The sequence below is a fragment of the Pygocentrus nattereri genome, chromosome 6 (genome assembly GCF_015220715.1).
Source record: "Pygocentrus nattereri isolate fPygNat1 chromosome 6, fPygNat1.pri, whole genome shotgun sequence".
NCBI lineage: Eukaryota > Metazoa > Chordata > Actinopteri > Characiformes > Serrasalmidae > Pygocentrus > Pygocentrus nattereri.
In genome coordinates this window covers 15,881,421-15,901,740 of record NC_051216.1, presented here as the reverse complement: position 1 = coordinate 15,901,740, position 20,320 = coordinate 15,881,421, and the positions used below count along the sequence as shown (strand labels likewise).

The window sequence follows — 20,320 nt, the reverse complement described above, 5'->3', positions numbered from 1 at the left end:
ACTGGTGCTTTCTAATTCTAGGTGCCATAATGTTAGACCTGGACCAGACCACACTGCCTGGCATTGCCCACTTGCTTGTGGAGACCATGATCATCTCAGACCAGATCAGAGCTGAGGACCGGGCCAACGTGCTTCGTGCTTTGCTGCTCAAACACAGGTCAGAGATGCACACGTCAATACCGCAAACACGGCGGCCATCGACCTGTCCAACTGCAGGGCCATTTACCCCACTCAGTACCTCTGTCAGCTTCCAGATAGATTGAGTGATGTGATTACACAACAGCTACGCTTTTAAGGTGAGAGAGGAGAGCTGTTGCTAATTAATGCCTAATGTAACTCTCAAAACATTTAAATATATGCAAAGATAATTTGGCTGCATTTAAAATACATGGATCAATGTTAGTTCCTTTTGTTTTTGTACTTTATTTGTTAGTTCTAGTGTAGCTTAGGCACTGGATTAGGCTTGTTCTGAAGAGTATGTGAACTGTGTGTATTCTGTGTTTTCATGCTGGGCTTTGCTGCTTCGGTTCAAAGTGTCCCTCAGGGCCTTTTGGTGAGGTCAGAGCAGCACCCTGCTTGAGGACTAACAGGATAAATATTGCATGTCTCCCTCCACACAGAGAATTAATGGCTCTCCCTTTTAGGGAATGTCCTCTCTTTAATAAACAGCAGAAAACTCATAGCTGACATATGAGCTTAATCAAAGGTTGTTCAGAATAAACTGTCTGGATTGGATGATGTAGTGTTTTGCTATTTTTCATTAAGATTGCAACCCTGCAATGCGTCAGCCTCTCTGTGGTGCTCTTGGTGCTCACGCACTCTCACTCTGCCTAACAGACTTCATATTTGGAGCTGATAAATGGCACGAGGAATGGCTGGGCTTGCCGTGTATGTTCCTTATAAAGATTCATAGAAGGCTTAAAGCTCTTGCATATGCCTGTTAAAAAGTATGTGCCTCTTACTCATATTCTTCTACTTTTCTAATTGGTCACATTTAAATGTTTTACATCACCCAATTTTAATATAAAATAAAGACAACACAAGTAAACACAAAGTGTTTTGAAGATAAAATTTATTTGTGGTTCCTTCAATTTGAAGAAGTCGTTCAGGTCATGCAGAAGCAAAGCAGGCCTAGACCATCACACTACCAACACCATTTTTGACTAGTCTGTAAGATGTTCTTATGGTGGAATGCAGGGTTAGCTTTAGATTTAATGGGATCCCTGTCTTTCAAAAGTTCACCGTTTGACTAATCAGTTCACAGAATATTATCCCAGTCTTGGGGGTCATCTAGATGTTTTTTGGCCAGAGTTAAACAAGGCTTTGTGTTCTTCTTGGTCAGCAGTGGTTTACAATTTACAAATCTCCATGGATGCCATTTTTGCCCAGTGTTTTACTTATCTTGGAATTACGCTCATTGACCTTAACTGAGGCAAGTGAGGCCTGCATTTCTATGTTTGTCTTGGTTCATTTGTGACCTCATGAATGAATCATCGATGCACTCTTGGTGAAATTTTGGTAGGCCGGCCACTCCTGGGAAGGTTCACCACTGTTCCAAGTGTTCTCCCTTTGTGCATAACGGCTCTGAGTTTGATTCTCTGGAGTCCCACAGGGTTATCTATGGCTTTGTAACCCTTTGCAGACTGGTACGGTTCAGCGACATCTATATTGTAATCTCTTTAGAATGTGGCATCACGTTTATGAGACCTTCTAGCCTGCTTCACATTACTAGACAGGCTCTATTTAAGTGATGTTAAGATTCAACAGGTCTGGCAGTAATCATGCCTCTGTTCGGGTAATGAAATTGAACCCAGTAGTCAATTGAATTTGGTTAACTGGTTGATTTAGTAGCTAAGGGGCAGTTCTTATTAACACAGGGTCAGGAAGGTCTAAATAGAATTTTTCCCTCGATACATGAAATCACCATTTAAAAACAGCATTTTGTGTTTACTTGGGTTGTATTTGTCTAGTATTAAAAGTAGTTCTGAATGTGTTCTGAAACATTCAAGTGTGACAAAAAAGCAAAAATAGAAGAAATTGGGAAGGGGGCAGGTACATTTTCCCAGCACTGCATGGCACGTGTAAAACTGACTTCTGATGTAGTGTATTCAATTCGCATGGATTTGGGTCATTTTCTGCATATAAGATTTTTTACACGCACTTGTTGGGCAGTGAATCCCAAACAAAAGGGCTGGAATCCTTGCCTTTTTCCTCTCTGGACACTTTTCTTTTCCCAGACATTACTCTCATTTACACATCTGTTCTGAATGTCCACAATTCTCCAACTCTGGTCGTGGCCAGATGGCCGCACCTGTGGTAATTTAGGTAACTTCATGGAAAGTAGCTCTATTGCCCAGTTATAAAACCAAGCACACACAAAGAACAGACTTACATGTGCACCCACAGACAGACACATACGGACACCTTTATATATATATATATATATATATATATATATATATATATATATATATATATAGTGTTACAGACATGGAGTGATACACTACAGTGCAAAAAAACTCAGAAGCCACCCTTCATTTATTTAATTTGCAGTCAAAATAGTCATTATGTACAAGTAGTTCAGTGTATAGGAGCTGTATCTAATGAGATTAGGCATAAGATAATCCACTTGTGTAATGAAGAAGAAAGTCAAAGGAAAATTAGTGAAAGAAACAAGGGTTTCCAAAACTGTGTTTAAAAAATTCTTTAAAAATACTGTAAATACTTTTTAAAAAATGGATTCCTAACAACCACGTAAGACCTGTTAGACAACAAAATTGTCACCACCAGATAAACAGTACTTAAAGCTATTTTTATGAAAGATTAGAGAAAAAAGGGATTTCTGTCCATCCTCCCACTGTGAGAAGACAACACTATGAGTCTGAAAGGATATGTAGCTCTCAAGAAGCCCTCCCTAAGAAAGGTAGAAAAGAAGATCATATGCCAATCAAACAAAAAAGCTACTGGGGTTCTCAGAACAATGGACAGACCACCTCCAGAGTGCAGACCTCAACATCATAGAATGTGTTTGGGATTACTTTGATTGTGAGAAGCAGAAATGCAACCAACTTCTAAGACTGAACTTTGGAGATGTGGAAAAAATATCCCTGCAGATTTCTTAAAAAAACTGAAATTGAGTCAGAAAAGAAGGGAAGCTGTAATAAGGTAAACAGTGGACACAGCAAATACTAAAAAAACATTGTGTTCAGGTGTTTTTGTCTATTCTTCTGTTAAATGTAAGTTTTCAGTTTTTTCTCTGATTCTAAAAATGGAAAACTTATATTTAACAGAAAATTTGACAGAAACAACTGAACAGAGAAGTTTTCTGTTTTTTTTTCTCTTGATTTAAAAAAATGAAAAATAAAAATGTACTTAATGGCAATTGTAACTGGAAAATAAATCAATTAAGTGTGATCTCATCACATCCTGTATATGCTATATGTATTAAGTATATCGCTGTTGTCGGAAGAAAACCTTGTAACTCCAAAATGGTAACTTTACAGGAGAAGGAAAAAAACGAGAACCAGACTTTCTTTCAAGTTGTTTTGGGCCGTTTCTTGTGGTTCAATCATCATAAAATACACACAGTGTAAAGAAAAACAGGCATTTTCAAATTATGTCAAAAATCTATATCTAACCCTAAGCTAACACTGTCCTTAAATCCAGTAACCAAAATGTAATGGTTTTAACATTTCAGTTTAAAATGTTCATTTCAGTTTCTTACCAAAGTAGGACATGTATAGGGTATACATGTGAAAACACACATACACATGCTAAGGCCTGAGCAGTGGTTGTTAATAATTACAGCTCCTCCTGCGCTCTTCCAGACTAGCTGTTGGTGACAGACCCCTCTGCAACATTTCCCATCAGCTCGGCTGTGGCTTTCCATGGGAAACTGCATCTAATTAGGCCCTCCATTCCAAGATATGTATTTATGAAGTGGAAAGAAATACTTCAAGATGCAGTATAATTTTGCTCATTGGTTACTCATTCTTTAAAGATCCTTGAGAAACACTCTTGAACACAGTTCGGTTTCTGTCACACCTTGTCTTTTTTTTTTTTTTTTTCCTCCTGCGTCTGTGCCATTTGAGCGGCCGGCTCGGCTCTGGCCTTGCAAGGATGCTGATGTCACTGGCTGGACGCAGGCGTGGTGATGACAGCTTGTGTGTGAGGTGTCCTGGTTTAAAGAACACACTGCTCCGCCTGTTCCTCACATGGACACTGCGGCGTTCAAGAAAGAATCATTCTTCTTCTTTTTTTCTTAAAATAATAGCACTTCTCAAGACCAGTGCACACACAGATCAGTGTCTCTGTGGACTCAAAGCTCATATTCCCTGTTTAAACAGTCACTGATGTTATCAGCCCACACATTGCTTTCTTGTTGCCTTTTGCATTTCTTATTGATTGCTTTGGCGTGTTTTCCTCCGAGTGAATAGAAAATGTGGTTTGGTTTGCAATTTGGGTTTAGATATCTTGACATGTGGAGTTCCGTGTTTGGTTTGCAAATATTGAAACCCAAGCTGGAAGGCAGCCTTTTTGGACATTGATAAGCGCGGAAATTGCTGCACCCGCGCACCTAAATCAACACAACAGCCTGTTTGTTCTCTTGTCTCGCAGATCAGAACAAATGTTTCTGAGCTGGTTAGAGGATTAAACAAAGCACAGCACATCACTGGGCACATGTCACATTGATAAAATAGAGTTGCAGATACTCTTGGCACAGGAGATTCCAGTGCTAGGACTGGATTGTTTTTGGTGCTTCCCTGCCCCATTTCAACAGGAACAGCATGATTAGTTGGATCAGGTATGTTAGATCGGCGAGAACACTGAAGTATGCAGGGCAGGGGTACTCCAATTTTGCAGTTCAGTAGTGTTTTAACTTGCCCTCACTGCTTTTGCCCCAAGATTCGGATGTGTGACATTTTGTGTAACGCTGCTTTGTGACAACAGACACTGTAAAATGCCTTTTATATATAAATCTTGAATTTGATTGAGTTGTATGTACCCCCTATGTTACACAGTAGACTGCTCACAAGACAAGGGGAGGAGGAGACAATAAGGAGCAGATTTTATAGGAGTGTACTTGCCTTTGGCTGTAGCACTAATGAGTTAATTAGCTAGATAAGCAAAGTTTGCAATGCAAACCATTTTTGAGAAGACTGAGCGTAACAGACATAAACTTTGAATCATTACTTGTCTGACATAACTGTGTATCTCTCTGTAGCAGTGGAAAGTAGTAAGTTACATCAGCATTTATGCATATCAGAGTAGTTTGCTGTGTAAATCCCAGTTTTACCAAGAATAAACTGACTGTTGTAGGTTTGAAAGAAAGTATTTTACTGCTCTGGCCTATAAGCAGAATTTTCAGGCACATTTTTACAGCTTTGTTAAAGAAATTGCTATGATTTCTGGGCAAGGTCTTTGCAAGGCCTCAGGGGCCATCTAACAAGCATAACTTGTATCCACTCAAGCCCAGTAATGAAACAACATGGTGTGGGGGATCGCTCCAGAGGGAAATGGCAAGGGCAAGTTAGTGAGGTTAATAACAAACACTATAGATATAGAGCACAGTGGGCAGAGAGATGATTCAGTGTCTTAGCAGCATGATAACCTATTTTGTTTAATGTGCCTCTCTTTATGCAGTCATCCCAATGATGAGAAGGATGGCCTCTTCCATCGCAACCATTCAGTCAACAGTCTGGGAAGCTTGCGTCACAACCACAACCATGTCCACGACACGAGCTTGCCTCTGGTATCTGAGGACCACAGCGCGACACACGACACTAAAGCTGCAGAGCATGACAAAGAGGTGTTTATGAGCTTATTTGTGACCTGCTTGCTAGTATGCACTGTAAAGGTACTCTGCTCTTTATCAGAACCTCTCTTCGGAATCAGGGATGTCTGGATGACAATCTCAGCTCTGCTTTGATACATTTGTATGCAAAAATTTGGATACCCCCAGTCAATTTACATGTTATGATGGTGTAAATAGGTTAACAAATGTTCCACAGTAAACAGAAAAAAAACATTTCCTGCTAATATGTGCACAATTTGGACTGTGTACAAGGTGGCTTGAACAGAGGTCCCTCTCTGCGCTTGCAACAATGAGTGACACCCAGTGGGCCAGCCTGGGAAGCTTCATAGCCCGGATAAAGTCCTTAACCACGGGGAGGCGGGAGGGGTGTGGGGGTAGTGTCACTCAAGCAACTGGCCCAAGCAATTATAGCTGCAATGTAGCATCACTCAAGCCAGCCCAGTTTGTCATGTAGCTGGGATGTAGCTTCACTCAAGCGGCCAGCCCAAGCAGCCAATTAGTTGTGGTGTAGCATTTCTTTTTGCTTAGAAAAATCAACAGAACATTATATATATAATTTGACCAGTGGCACCCAAACCTGACTGTCTCAATAGGCCATATAATAAGGCATGGTTAAACCTTTGAACGTTTGAATCTTCAAGCACTGTATTTGCTCTTATGGCATGCTCTTACAGGAGAGGCATTAAGTGGTCAGGTAATGGCCTGAGCTCACTTTAGCACATGTGCACAAGTGAGCAGGTGCTTCTTGTTAAAACCTCCTGATACAGTAACTGTGAAACTTTTTATGACCCCCACTCTGAAAATGTTGGCAAATTGCAAGCAGCCCATAAATCAGAGCAGGAAAAGGCTCATGTTAAATTAAACATGATTTAGCATTTGGCCACTTTCTCACCTGGTTTTGTAGATTTGTGTCTCCCGCTAAAAGGCAGGCGAAATGCTGAATTAAAAATCAGAGAACAGAGACAAACTCATACGTAGAGCCACAATGCTCACATGTGGAACGAGGATTTCTCTCATAGCCATGAGGAGATGTTTGCATGTACTGCCTGCCAAAACTCTTCAGCCACAGCTTTTAGCTGATGTTTAACGTTAATACAGTACTAACTATTTTCTTCTGTTAACAAAAGAAAAACATGCACCCCATTCCTGGTGAGGCCCATGCTGCAGCCAGATCTTTGAAACTACTGGCAAAAATCCCCAAGGATGCTGAGGCCACACTGGTTTTAGTGGGTAAGCTAAGGGGCCTCCTCACTCCAGTTTTTCCCACTTTTGTTTCATTTCCAGGGCCAAACATTATGTTTTGTCATCACAACACAGTTTCCCAGTAACACTTTACTTTGACCTTGCTGGATTATACAATTCTATCATCTTGTGCCTTTAGAGTTTCATGCTTGGATTAATCAAGGCTTATGCTTTAAGTCAAGGAATAGTGAGGCAGAGTTAAAGAAACAGGACATTCATTTGTTTGTTTACATGCATTATATTTCACTATGCTGTAAAGGGAAACCATCTTAAATCTGGTCAATATGACTAACATTTCTCATTATGTGATTCTTTTAAGAGTATAATAAGATAATTGACCTGATATGTAGCTGTTTTACTTAGTTTAAGTGAAAAAAAATCCATTGGCAATCATTTTGTATATTTCAGGTGTTGTTTCTTGAAACAAAATCCGCCAATAGAATTTTTTTTCAGATTAAATTACGTAAAATAGAATGAACATTCTCAATGTATTCTTACAACAATCTCATAATGAGAAATATTAGATATATAGGATACATTTAAGATGTTTTCAATTAAGAAATAAGATATATTTTTTACAGTATAACCCAATTGTGTACACTTTTATATGGTGCAGTCTGTGCACATTCACAAAAACTAGAAAAATAGATTGAAAATGAGATGTAAATTTTTATATTAAGCAAAAATCGAAGCAAAGCACAGTCTTCACAATCACATCACCCTAAACATATCTAAACAAGTAATAACATAGGCATATCTAATGTTTAATACATTATTTGTATTTATGTATAGTATTTGACACAACTATCAAAAATTATGTTTCCATGCACAGTAAAAAGATACAGGGACAATTAGATAGTCTATTTCTCTTATCCAAGTCTCTCGCTAAGACTATATTGTTAGTAATCAGAGATTAAAAGTATGACACTTCATGCTCAAATTATGGCAAGTTTGTTTTCCAAATGAGGCAACGGAAAATCTGAATTTTCTTTCATCTTTTATTTAACTTAGGATCATATCTGAATACACCACACGAAGTGTGTTAACAAGGCAGCTTCTAATAATTCTGGCAGCAAAGTTGTGAAGTACACAGCCTAAATCCTGACATTAAATTCTACATACATCGGCTTTTAAATAACAACATATACCTCCTCAGAATTGTTGAAGGAACACAATGTAAGAGGAGACTACTTATTGAGAAAAAAGCCCTGATTTAATATCATAATTATTGACATAATAATGATAATAACCTCATGAATGACTCTTTGTGCTCATTTAGTGCCAAAAATGACTTAAAATATGGTAGATTTCTAAGTGGGACTGATAAGGGGATCTTATCTGCAAACAAAATAAGATTTATTGTATTGATGAGATAATTTCACTTGTTAAGATTTTTTAGAGCTAAAATTAAAATTGTGTGTGTGTGTGTGTGTGTGTAGGCTGTGTGGAGTTCCTGGAGCAGCCTGCTATGGCATTTGTGAGGCTGAACGACGCAGTTATGTTGGAGTCAGTGCTGGAGGTCCCAGTTCCTGTGCGGTTCATATTTGTGCTCCTTGGCCCCAGCCAAACCAACATAGACTACCATGAGATCGGACGCTCTTTCTCAACACTCATGTCCGACAAGGTCAGTCCTCACGTATGAGTTGGGGTCCTTTGTGGAAAATCATTGCAGGACTCCAAATATTTACATTCATTATTTTCAGGACTCAGAGGAGAGTTAAAGGAGATCTTTTTATTTCTGCATATAGTATTCTGTAGTTGAGATATAAACAAAGTAATTCAGAGTGGTTTAATGTGAAATTGTGCATTGGAGAGAAAAGTACTGCTTACTTATTAACATGGGATTTCTTTATAGTGGTAGTGATATGAGCCAAGGGTTGTGATAATGCAAATGCAGCCATTTTATATTTATAACCCAAACCATCCAGTATATTTATGGATATTTTCTGAGTTTGTATAAGCAATGTTGAAACTGGTAAAATAGCAGTGAAAAGGGAAGAGGGTTTTCTTTTGTTACTAATTTTGCCTCACAGTTTCCTGCATACACCTCTACGTTATGAATGGATTTACAAATATGTCTTTATCACAAAAGTAAAACAAAGGTAAAACAGCAGCTCATTTGTCAGGCATTGTGTCTGAAAGTATTTCATGTAATAACTTTTTTTGGACATCTGGTTTCTATCATCTACACTGTGAACAATTCTGACTCTTAAGTTTCATCAAACCACAGTGAATGACTTCTGTCTTAACAACTTAATGATGCAGAATTTTTGGAAAATCCATGGAAATCTCAGATTCAGTAATCATTGTCTAGGTAAACAAGGTGGTCAAGATGATCATGATGTCTATGTACCAAATGATTTGGGTTGTTGCAGTTAATGTTTACACAGAGGAGAAAAAACTTGCCATTTAATTTTCTCTTAATAATTGACTCAACTTGCCATCACAGCTATTTTTAAAATGAAATGAAAGCCAGAAATTCATACATCTTAGCCAAGATCTACCGTTGGAAGCAAGTAAACCAATGCATGGAAATATTCTCCAGTAACCACTTTGACTGAATAGATTTCCAAGTTTCCAACATCAAAAATAAGGTTCAGTGATGTGAATTCTGAATTAAATGATTTGAATTCTAGTCTAGATGTGTGACTGTTCAGTGCATCTGATGACAGTGTAATCACTGTTTGCTTTTGGCAAGTTTAACTAATTAACCAATAAAGGCCCTTTGTGTCTATACCAATAAAAGAGCTTAATGAAGGGGCTACAGTGGTTTTATAGTATGAAAATTCAGGTTTGCCAAAAAAGCTCCATTGCAGAACGTGAACATATTCATGTGAATTCTGCTCTCCTCACCAATTAAATTAAACTTCCCTCCGAGTGGGAGCATTGAAGTTCGTGAGAAAAGTTTTGCCATGTGAGTAGAATAAAAATGAAATGCTAAAAAATCTCACTCAAAGACCTCCGGTCTGTAAAATATGTTCCACTTCACTGCTCTCCTTGACTCTCCTCAGAACTTCCATGAGGTGGCCTACTTTGCTGATGACCGGCAGGATCTGCTAAATGGCATAAATGAGTTTCTGGACTGCAGCATTGTGATTCCTCCCTCTGATGTAGAGGGCAAAGACCTACTGAAGACAGTGGCCTCATTCCAGAAGATGATGCTACGCAAGCGCAAGGAGAGAGAGAATAAGAAATGTTTGAGCACTGTGGTGGGACCTGATCAGGAGACTAAAGGTGAGAGACAGTAAGATCCCAATCTTTTACCGAGTTCAAGATAAACCCCATCTGTTCAAACAGTCCAGGCTGTCAATGTTGATTTTTCTCTAAACTGAAAACAAGCAAAACAGCATGAAACCACATCTTTTCAATTTGAAACTAATCTATATAGCAGTGCTGTTATTTCAGCTATTATCTGTCAATCACAATAAGCACAAATCTGATCAGGACTGGGAAAAAAACTATTTTACTATTATAAAGCAGTCTGATGTTTCACTCTTTAAGTCAGAGGGAAAAACTATGGTGTCATGAGGCAGGCAAGGAGACAGGATACAGTTCTGAGTTTAGAGTTGAGGAACTGGCAGGCAGAATCGAGAACAATGGAGATATCCATGAAAACCAAAAGACCAGAGCAAACACAAAAACCAAAACACTGGATGCTTAACACAGGAAAGACGGACAAAAGAACCCAGAGACCTACAAAAAGGGAGACCAACCAAGAGGTTCAAACAACAGTGCACAACAGGGAAAGAAGGAAAACAAGGCTACAGCTGGAGAAATCTGCGGAAACAAATTTGGGTTTGCAGTCTTGGTGGGCTGCATTTTTAGACTGCTACGCCACCAAAGGCTGGTCCAATCCGAGTCTCCTTCAGATAAGTCAAGAAATGTATCCGGCATTCTGACAGTTTTCAAAGACGCTTCAAGAAGAAGATCAACAGAAATGCCAGTAGATGAATCCAACTCATACAGAATGTTTCAAAGGCCAGTATAATGTTTTGAAATATACACTCATCAACCACTACATAAAGGACACTTCCTTATCTCTATACTCTCTGTCAGGTCCATCTAGCATGTTCTTTCACTTTGTAGTTCTACAATTACAGACTGTAGTCCATCTGTTTCTCCACATACTTTATTAGCCTCATTTTACCGTGTTATTCAATGGTCTGCACTTCCATGAACCCTCACAGAGCAGGTACTATTTGGGTGGTGGATCATTCTTAGCTCTACAGTAACACTGACGTGGTGATGGTGTGTTACTGTGTGTTGCGCTAGTCTGAGTGGATCAGATACAGCAGTGCTGCTGGAGTATTTAATCACCTCATTGTCACTGCTGGACTGAGAATAGTCCACCAACCAAAAATATTTAGCCAGTGTCCTATGACCACTCATTGTTGAAGAACTAGAGGATGACCAACACAAACATCAACAGAATTTTCTATATCACATTTTACACAAGTCCTTTCAGTTGACATTTGGGCAGTCATGGGCTGGAAGTTAGGGAACCAGCCTTGTGACCGGAAGGTCACCGGTTCGTACCCCAGAGCCGACAGCCCATGTCTGAGGTGTCCTTGAGCAAGACACCTAACCCCCAACTGCAAGTGTGCTCACTGCCCCCTAGTGTGTGTGTGCTCACTAGAGTGTATGTGGTGTTTCACTTCATGGATGGGTTAAATGCGGAGGTGAAATTTCCCCATTGTGGGACTAATAAGGGTGTCTTAAATTAAATTAAGTTAAATGATGTGACAAAGAGGCGTTGGTACCATATGCATTTTGCATTATGTAATGGAACCAAAGAGCCTTCAGAGGACAGTGCTACTAAAGACCCATCATTCTTGGCTACAGCCCAGCCTTTGGAATGCATCCTTTATATATACTGTCAGGGAACAAGGATCAGCAGGGAACATTGTGCATAAGGAGGGGTTACAAAGTACACAAAGGTGAAACTGATGACAAGGTGGTGGAGTAGGGGTGACAAGATAAGTTAGATACAGAAAGACTGAAGCCAAGGCAGGGAAACTGTGATGGGTAGTTAATTCTGCCTTTTAATTTAACTCCTTGAAACCTAGATTTATTGTAGTAATTCTTTTTAAATATGAAAAACAAAGATTTAATATGTGTAAAAAAGAAATACATTATTACTATTTGATAATCTCTCTAAATTATGTGATAAGTACTTTAAAATATAAGCTATGTATGTTATGAGAGTGAGAAACTGAAGTATAGGTTTATATACAGTTTTTTAAGGACAGTTTAATGAATATGATCTCTAAATGCTGGCGTCGCACCTATTTTAAATAAAAAAGAACAATTAAAAAAAATGCATAGGAATGCTCAACTGTTAAAGTGCATATTTTAATGTGAAAGACTTTCAAAGTCTAGAAGGCAGCATCAAAGTCTAGAAGGCAGCATCTTCCCCTGTAGAGGGTCTGTGTGGAGAGGCCATTACTGTTATTAAGGCTATCTTGTTCCTGTGTCAGATCCAGGTCGAGATGACCCAGAGGAGGAGGAGGTGGAAGTGGACCCGCTGAAGCGCTCTGGTATTCCATTTGGGGGTCTCCTCCATGACATTCGGCGCCGCTACCCGCACTACATCAGTGACCTGAAGGATGCACTGGACTCTCAGTGCATTGCTGCTGTCATTTTTATCTACTTTGCTGCCCTCTCACCCACCATCACGTTCGGAGGACTACTAGGTAATGGAAGTAATTCCTTACGGTAACAAAGTGTTTAAAATTTAGAGTTGCCGAGTTTTTTGAGAGTTTGAAAATTGAGAGTTTACAATTTCTTCACTTATTTCAGTAAGAAATCAGGCTGCATGATAAATCACATTTTTATTGATGTCACAAAATGAATTTCCATTATAAACACAATGTGATTTAAATCTTTAGCTACTAGCCTGTAAAACTAATTTGAATGTGATGACTGTGCTCACTCCCAGGGCTGTGCATAAAACATGTGAAGCAGTAACAGTCACTGTTCCAACAAACCTGCATCACCATAATGAGCGTTTTAAAGAAATTAGATGTATTTTCACTGTCCAAGTTGATGAGTTGGTTAGTTAAATATAAATTGTGCACAAAATTAGCAGAAAAAAGTAATAGTTTCCTGTTCTCTATAGAATTGTTGACTTATTTTCATTTAGAAAATCAGCAGAACAGGTCATTTTACTGAGGGTGTTCAAACCTTTGTATATGACTGTATTTATTTGTTTTTGTAACCTTTATAGATAAGGCTATTCATTAAATGCTGACTGTAGGCTCTCAGTGCAATAATAAAAGTAGCTGTTAGTATTCCATTATTTTTAGTAATAATGAAATACTAATGGTGCATGGCGAATGGTTCATTTGTAATTTTGTATTTTTAATATTTGCTTAAAGGAGAGTTTAGACTTTAAAAAGAGAGAGAAAGAGCGAGAGAAAGAAAGAGAGAGAGATCAGCAGGTGTTAATACATATAATACATTTATGTGAAGTATGGTTTAACTTTCATGTTGTATTTTGTGGTCTGTTTAGGGGAAAAGACACAAGGTATGATGGGGGTCTCAGAGCTCATTATTTCCACGGCAGCAGTTGGGGTGCTGTTCTCTCTGCTGGCAGGACAGCCGCTGCTCATTATTGGCTTCTCTGGGCCTCTCCTTGTGTTTGAGGAGGCCTTCTACAAGGTACAGTCCCTCTGGACCATACAGCTACTGAGTGTAGCAGCAGTGCCATCGTTGTTGAATTCTCGATTGTTACCATGCAGTGAAAAGTGAAAGTTTCACACCTAATTATGTTGCTCCACATAAAAGGAATTTTGGTTATAGTAACCTCTTGTACTTTGCTTTGCTATGGTGACTCACTCACTGGATGTTATCCATTAATTATTGTTAGTCCAAGAACATTGTTGTGCAGGACTAAATGAATAGCTTGGCAAAGAATAAAATTTACTCTTACCCCAGTTTCTGTGCAAATGCCATGCAGCCAGGACACCTTTGCTTCTTTGGATTTGCACTGGCGCTGTGAGGCTAATGTAACTAACAAGTAGTAGAAGTTTATACCAAGCATTGTCTACTTGGGTATAAAGTCTAAATTGATTTATAGACTTAAACCGTAAACCAGCTTTCTATTAGGCAGCTTCTTATTTCCAATTCCACGTTAAATGGTGCAGCATTTACAACACCTTAGGTGCCAGAATACAACTACTACATCTTTTAAAGTGGCACAGTGAACAAGAAGCTGGTGAATAGTAAATGTTAAGACCATTAAAACAATAGGATATTTTGATAGCCCAAATCATCAGGGGTAATATGAAGCTAGACAATACAATAGACTGTACAACAGAATTGAAGTACGACGGAATTGACACTAAAAACATAAGTTACTACGCTATAGTAATATAGACATGCTCGTTCGATGGGCAGCACATAATGTCTAAGTCTTGGATACAGCCATCAGTGGATGCGTAATTAGTCAGCTGGGTTTGCTAATGCTGATGTTAGTGCGTGCCACTTGTTTACGTTGGGGTGGAAGAGTCTAATGACTGGAGATAGGTTACATCACTGCCATCTAGCGGTCAAGGGTTCTTTCATGCAAATTATTTGTTTAAAATTGATCGTTTTTTGAGAATCTATGTAATATTGTAAAACATATCACAATACTGAAGTGTATCATTATTTTTTTAGACTCCTACCCTTAATTCACTGCATCTTTTCTCTGTGTCTAAACGGTCTTTTTCTGGATCAGTTCTGCCAGGCACAGGGCTTCGAGTACCTCACAGGACGAGTGTGGATCGGCTTCTGGCTCATCTTTATCGTGCTGGTGATCGTAGCAGCTGAAGGCAGCTTCCTTGTGCGCTACATTTCACCCTTCACTCAGGAGATCTTCGCTTTCCTCATCTCCCTCATCTTCATCTGTGAAACCTTTTCCAAACTCGTCAAGGTAATGCTCCAATACCTACACTTAAAATTGCATTGTTCTTTTGAACCTTTTGAGTAAATTGATTCAAGACCAACTGAGTCAAACGTTTTTGTAGCAACAGTATGCACTGCCCCTGCAAAGACACCGGGAAAAAAATGACGAGATTTTCTATAATGAGTATAATATATATATAATATAAACCCTTCTGCCAGCAAACTGATCAGATTTGTTTTTTTTTCATCTCAAGATTATTTTTCTCAGGATAAATATCTCAAGATAATTTTCTTGGGGTTAATTATGTCAAGAGAATTATCCCGAGATAATTTTCTTGAGATGTCTAGGGAAGACGTTACACATTACACATTCTGCCCTGTAGATGGCACCAATACACTATTGAGGCAACATTCCATTCACTATTATCTCCTGAAGCATATCGTCCATTTCTCAGGGGTGCTGGAAGTTGTGTGTCCATGGTTGGAACTATTCTAATGGAAATTGACCCCTATAGCACTTTATTTGAACATTATTTCAATGCTCATCAACAGGCATTGTTATATTATGTAAGAGCTTTTTTGAAATGTGTTAAAACGCAACAGATCGTTATGGAGGATGGGCTACACAAATACATCAGAGGTGTTGTTTTGTATTCAAGAGAAGCCACAACTTCCTGGCCACCATAATGGCTACAGGTGGATGCATGCAAAGAGTTTAGAGGATAGCTTTTGTGTCAAAAAAGAAGATATCCAGAAAAATATCCAGAGAAAATGATCTCTATATAGTTATTCCAGCGTAATTATCTCAAGATAATTTCACAGTCGAGGGTTTTTTTTTGTACCCATTTCAGAAAGACCATGTCATTTTTCTCCCAGTGTCCTTTCAGAGCTGCTGCAGGTGTTAATCTGTTTAGAAACAGTTCTGCAGTCACTCTGTATGCTTTGGCGAGTCTTTTGGAACAAGTTTACGGCATCAAATATTTAAAAGTTATTCAGTTTTCTTTGATGACTTTAGAAGCAAGATATCCTTGGGTTTTTTCTTGTGGGTGCATTTCTAAAATCGCCTCCAATCATCGCGAAACTAAAATGGTCTGTGGTTAGTTATTTTCCATGTCAGTCAGATGGCCCTTTCCTGACAAAGTAAACAGTTCTTCACCACATTAAGCAACAAAACACACCACACTCTAATGAGAGGCAGAAGTCTACCCTGTGAGACCAGGTTTAATAGTGCTTAGTAGCCCAAGCTTACACACAAATATTTAAAGCTTGTAACATTCATTAACATATGCATTACTGTATATTTGTGCAATTTTAGAACAAATCCTTCAGTAAATATTTCAACTTAAAGCCTCACTCAGTATTATTGGAAGAGCATGTTAACCTATTAGCTGTCTTCAGAGCTGGCCTGCAGCAGTCATATGCAAAAGTTTGAACACTCTCAGTCAAACTTGTTGATTTTCTAAGTGAATGTATATCCTCTATCCTCTAATATGTCCATATGCACAAGCTTTGCTTATTTTCTGATTTAAAATGTGCCATATCTTTTGTATTTTTTCTGAATATGTTACATTCAGCAAATAAAAGGTAACAGTGCATTAAAAACATCATTAGAACAGGGGTGCCCAAACTTTTGCATTCTTACTTGGGCATGTTTAGTTTCAAGCTGTTTTACTTAATATGCAAGCAAGAAATCCTGCTGTTCTGGGTTGATGCTAATAACTTGTCTATTCAATAATACACACAAAACCTGTATAAGTGTTAATAGCCTCCCCTTGTGGAGAACCTTAACCTTGCTTAACAAGGGTGAGTTAGTTACTTCATAATTTATGTCAAAATGCGAAATGTGAGTTACATTAACCGTTATACATGGATGTTTCATCAATTGTGAGTACACTTAGTACTTATATACACATTGCCTTAATTCTGAGTTAATACGTTTGGGTGGTAATGTAAGTGGTATTCTGTTTTAGGTATTCCAGGAGCATCCACTGATGAGGAGCTACCCAACCTCTCCAGGCCTTCCAGCCCTGAGATTCCCAGAAGCGCCTGAGCACAGTGTACTGATTGAAGGCCCGATCCTAAACCAGCCAAACACGGCCCTGCTCTCTTTCGTGCTCATGCTGGGAACCTTCTTCGTGGCCTTTTTCCTCAGAAAGTTTCGCAATAGTCGCTTCCTCGGTGGCAAGGTAGAATGACCCTGTGTAGAAAGAAACCACAAAGGAGTAGTGTTAAAAAATAGCAATGTGATTTCACTGAATCATTCCAGTCACATTGTGCTTTGTTTGTTTTATTGCCTGAATCCAAAGGCCAGGAGAATCATTGGAGACTTTGGCATTCCCATCTCTATTCTACTGTCTGTGGTAGTGGACTATTTAATCCCTGACACTTATACGCAGGTAAACACAATAAAGTCCAAACTGTGTTTTTCCATCAGGATGAAAAAATTGTTGTACATTTTTCGTGGTGTAGGTGCATATAAACATTGCAAGATACAACGAAAGTAGAACAATCAGCAATCAACATGCAAAAAGACATACAACGTACAAAGTGTAAATAGAGACAAATGTTGGTAGTCTCTTTAAAATCACCACATGATAATATCAAGTACGTCCCTACAGAGCAACAATATGTGCTCTGATTTCCTCTGCTTGCTCATACTCCTTATTAAATGCTTGCCTATAATTGAAGCCAGCTTTCTTTCAGAGTGCATATTAGAGTGCGGTTGAAGGCTTGGCATGGTGCAGTGAACAGCAAGGACCAGGATTTGAGCACTTGTGTTTTGTGATGTTTTGTGGTTGCAGAAACTGAACGTGCCCTCTGGTTTCTCAGTCACATCTCCTGACAAACGAGGCTGGTTCATCAGCCCATTCGGAGACAAACAGCCTTTCCCCACATGGATGATGGGAGCCGCCGTGGTGCCCGCCCTTCTCGTCTTCATCCTCATCTTCATGGAAACACAGATCACAACGTGAGTTCAGTCTCAGGCTCAAAACATTACATCAGCATTATGAGAAAACCGTTCTGTTTTTATTTACTTTTTTTCATTTGCCCTTTATATTGGATGAAGCACTCATGGCAAATGAAAACAGACCCATAGTAATTTCAGGAACATTTTTTCCTTCTACTATAAAGTCACCTTTTCAGAGATTCATACTTTGTGAATTGAGTTGGAATAAAATCGTGTTACATTAACAGATGTTAAGAACTTGTTTTTTTCTTGTCTTTTAAAGTTGCCATTTTGAATATACAAGGGTGATGACCGTTAGCTTTGTCTTTCAACAAAAAGATGCTACAAGACATTCATGCAGCGTCAGTTACAGCACTTTTCTCTCTGTTTTTTTCTCTCGCTTTTCAGGCTGATAGTGAGTAAGAAGGAGCGCCGATTGATTAAGGGCTCCGGCTTCCACTTGGATCTGCTGTTGATCGTGATTCTGGGGGCAATATGCCCACTGTTTGGCCTTCCTTGGCTAACAGCTGCCACCGTACGCTCAGTAACCCACGTCAATGCTCTGACAGTCATGAGCAAGGCTACTGCACCTGGAGAAAAGCCCATGATCCAGGAAGTCAAAGAGCAGAGAGTGACTGGCATGTGTGTGGCCATACTTGTGGGTAAGAGAAGAGTCAGTAAAAATCCTTTGATCTTTGTTTTTTTTAAACACATCATTTAATGGACCTGGCTTGTAACACACACACATACACAAACACACACTCATTCACTCATGTTTAGCAGGCAAGGGTAGGAAACTGACTTGAACCCACATCAGCACAAATCCAAATAAGTTCACTCATGAGAATGTGTCTATGTATGTACACAAACCGATATGAAAAATGTTCACTTAAGAGTGTTGATACTTCAGCTAGGTTGGATAGATAAACACAGGCAAAATCATACATGTATTTTTGTGTTTTCTTTCATATTCATTTACTTTTTTTTTAATTCACACATCCAGAACTTGATAACGAGTTTGATTCTGGTGGTCCAGTCTTTATTTGTGTTTTTCACTTGTGTCATTTTATTTATTTTTTTTACTTATGCTTCTCACTCTGTAACATTTGCCACTGTTGGAATTTTCTTAATGGTACCTCTAACCTGCAGGCCTGTCCATTGTGATGACGGACGTGTTGCGTCATATTCCTCTGGCTGTTCTGTTCGGAATCTTTCTGTACATGGGTATCACCTCTTTAACTGGCATTCAGCTGTATGAGCGCATCACACTCATGGTCACCCCTGCAAAACACCACCCTGACCACATCTATGTCACCAAGGTGGGCAGATGTGACTAATATAGGTTTTCTTTTATTAACATGCCTTGAATGGATTTGTTGGAAATGTATTGAATTAAATTAGAAAATTTCCTCATAAATTTGTTCTACGTTGATATAAATGTAGTATTTTAAAATGTATTGTTTTTTTTCATAGGGTGCTGTGACAACATGACACCTACATAAGCTTGTCATGACAACTGACACAACCCTACATAACAATTTCTAAATGCTTGTTCCAATAAGCGTCATTCGCTATAAAGGTTACATTTGCCAAATTTGATCCAGGTCAGCTAAAGTAGCCTTTATGACAGATGACGCCTGTTGTAATAAGCATTTATAAACAGTTATGTAGGGTTATGTTAGTTGTAACGACAACCTTAAGTAGGTGTCATGTATCCTTATGAACAGCACCCTACTGTAAAGGATTACTGTTTTTTTTATTTTCTTGCTTTGGGTATAATTGATAATTTATTGAAAATTTCACTGAACAAAATCATTACAACCACGAGGTGGCACCCAAACCCTCGATTTATTTTTTTCCCTTTTAAATAAACTCAAATGTTAAGGAGTGAGAGGTGTGTAACCAGTATAGGAACCTTAAAGACTACAGTGATTCCTGGCAGTGTGCAAGTTGAGACAAAGAAAGATTTATATAACTCTAGTCTCTGTTCCTCATGTCTTCCTAGGTGAAGACGTGGCGTATGAACATGTTTACCATCATCCAGCTGTTTTGTATAGTGCTACTGTGGGTGGTGAAGTCCACTGTGGCGTCCCTGGCCTTCCCCTTCATCCTCATCATGACTGTGCCGCTTCGCAGACTCATCCTTACCAGAATCTTTGAGGAGAGAGAGCTGGCAGCGGTGAGTCCACAACTGGCACTGTTCATAAAGCAGCTCTGAGTCTTAGGCCTCGGAACAACAGTGTTTAAAATCTGGGCAATAAATGGTTTTTGTTAGCAAAATTGGTATATAACATCACAATAAATGCAAATAAACAAACACAATAAAATAAAATGTATAACGCCAAAAAAAAAATTGTTTTTGTTTCTCAAAGAAATTGTGTAAAATGGTAAGAAACACAAGTTTGGTTCCTCTTCTCCTTGACTCAGGC

The 20,320-nt window shown here is 38.9% G+C and overlaps 1 protein-coding gene across 3 annotated transcripts in view; it reads left to right on the top strand.

Annotated features, from left to right (window-relative positions):
* Window positions 1–20,320, top strand: part of slc4a3 (solute carrier family 4 member 3) — an 86,541-nt gene that overhangs the window by 59,327 nt on the left and 6,894 nt on the right. For 2 of the 3 annotated variants that reach the window (XM_017691594.2, XM_017691596.2), the window contains 14 exons: window positions 22–157; window positions 5,644–5,809; window positions 6,943–7,045; window positions 8,497–8,681; window positions 10,069–10,291; window positions 12,535–12,750; window positions 13,569–13,717; window positions 14,778–14,972; window positions 16,915–17,130; window positions 17,251–17,340; window positions 17,746–17,912; window positions 18,300–18,553; window positions 19,041–19,210; window positions 19,897–20,070. In XM_017691594.2, coding sequence (XP_017547083.1) covers window positions 22–157; window positions 5,644–5,809; window positions 6,943–7,045; window positions 8,497–8,681; window positions 10,069–10,291; window positions 12,535–12,750; window positions 13,569–13,717; window positions 14,778–14,972; window positions 16,915–17,130; window positions 17,251–17,340; window positions 17,746–17,912; window positions 18,300–18,553; window positions 19,041–19,210; window positions 19,897–20,070 — 2,444 coding nt within the window. The remainder of the gene's footprint in view (window positions 1–21; window positions 158–5,643; window positions 5,810–6,942; window positions 7,046–8,496; window positions 8,682–10,068; window positions 10,292–12,534; window positions 12,751–13,568; window positions 13,718–14,777; window positions 14,973–16,914; window positions 17,131–17,250; window positions 17,341–17,745; window positions 17,913–18,299; window positions 18,554–19,040; window positions 19,211–19,896; window positions 20,071–20,320) is intronic. The other variant, XM_037538949.1, reaches the window with a different exon arrangement.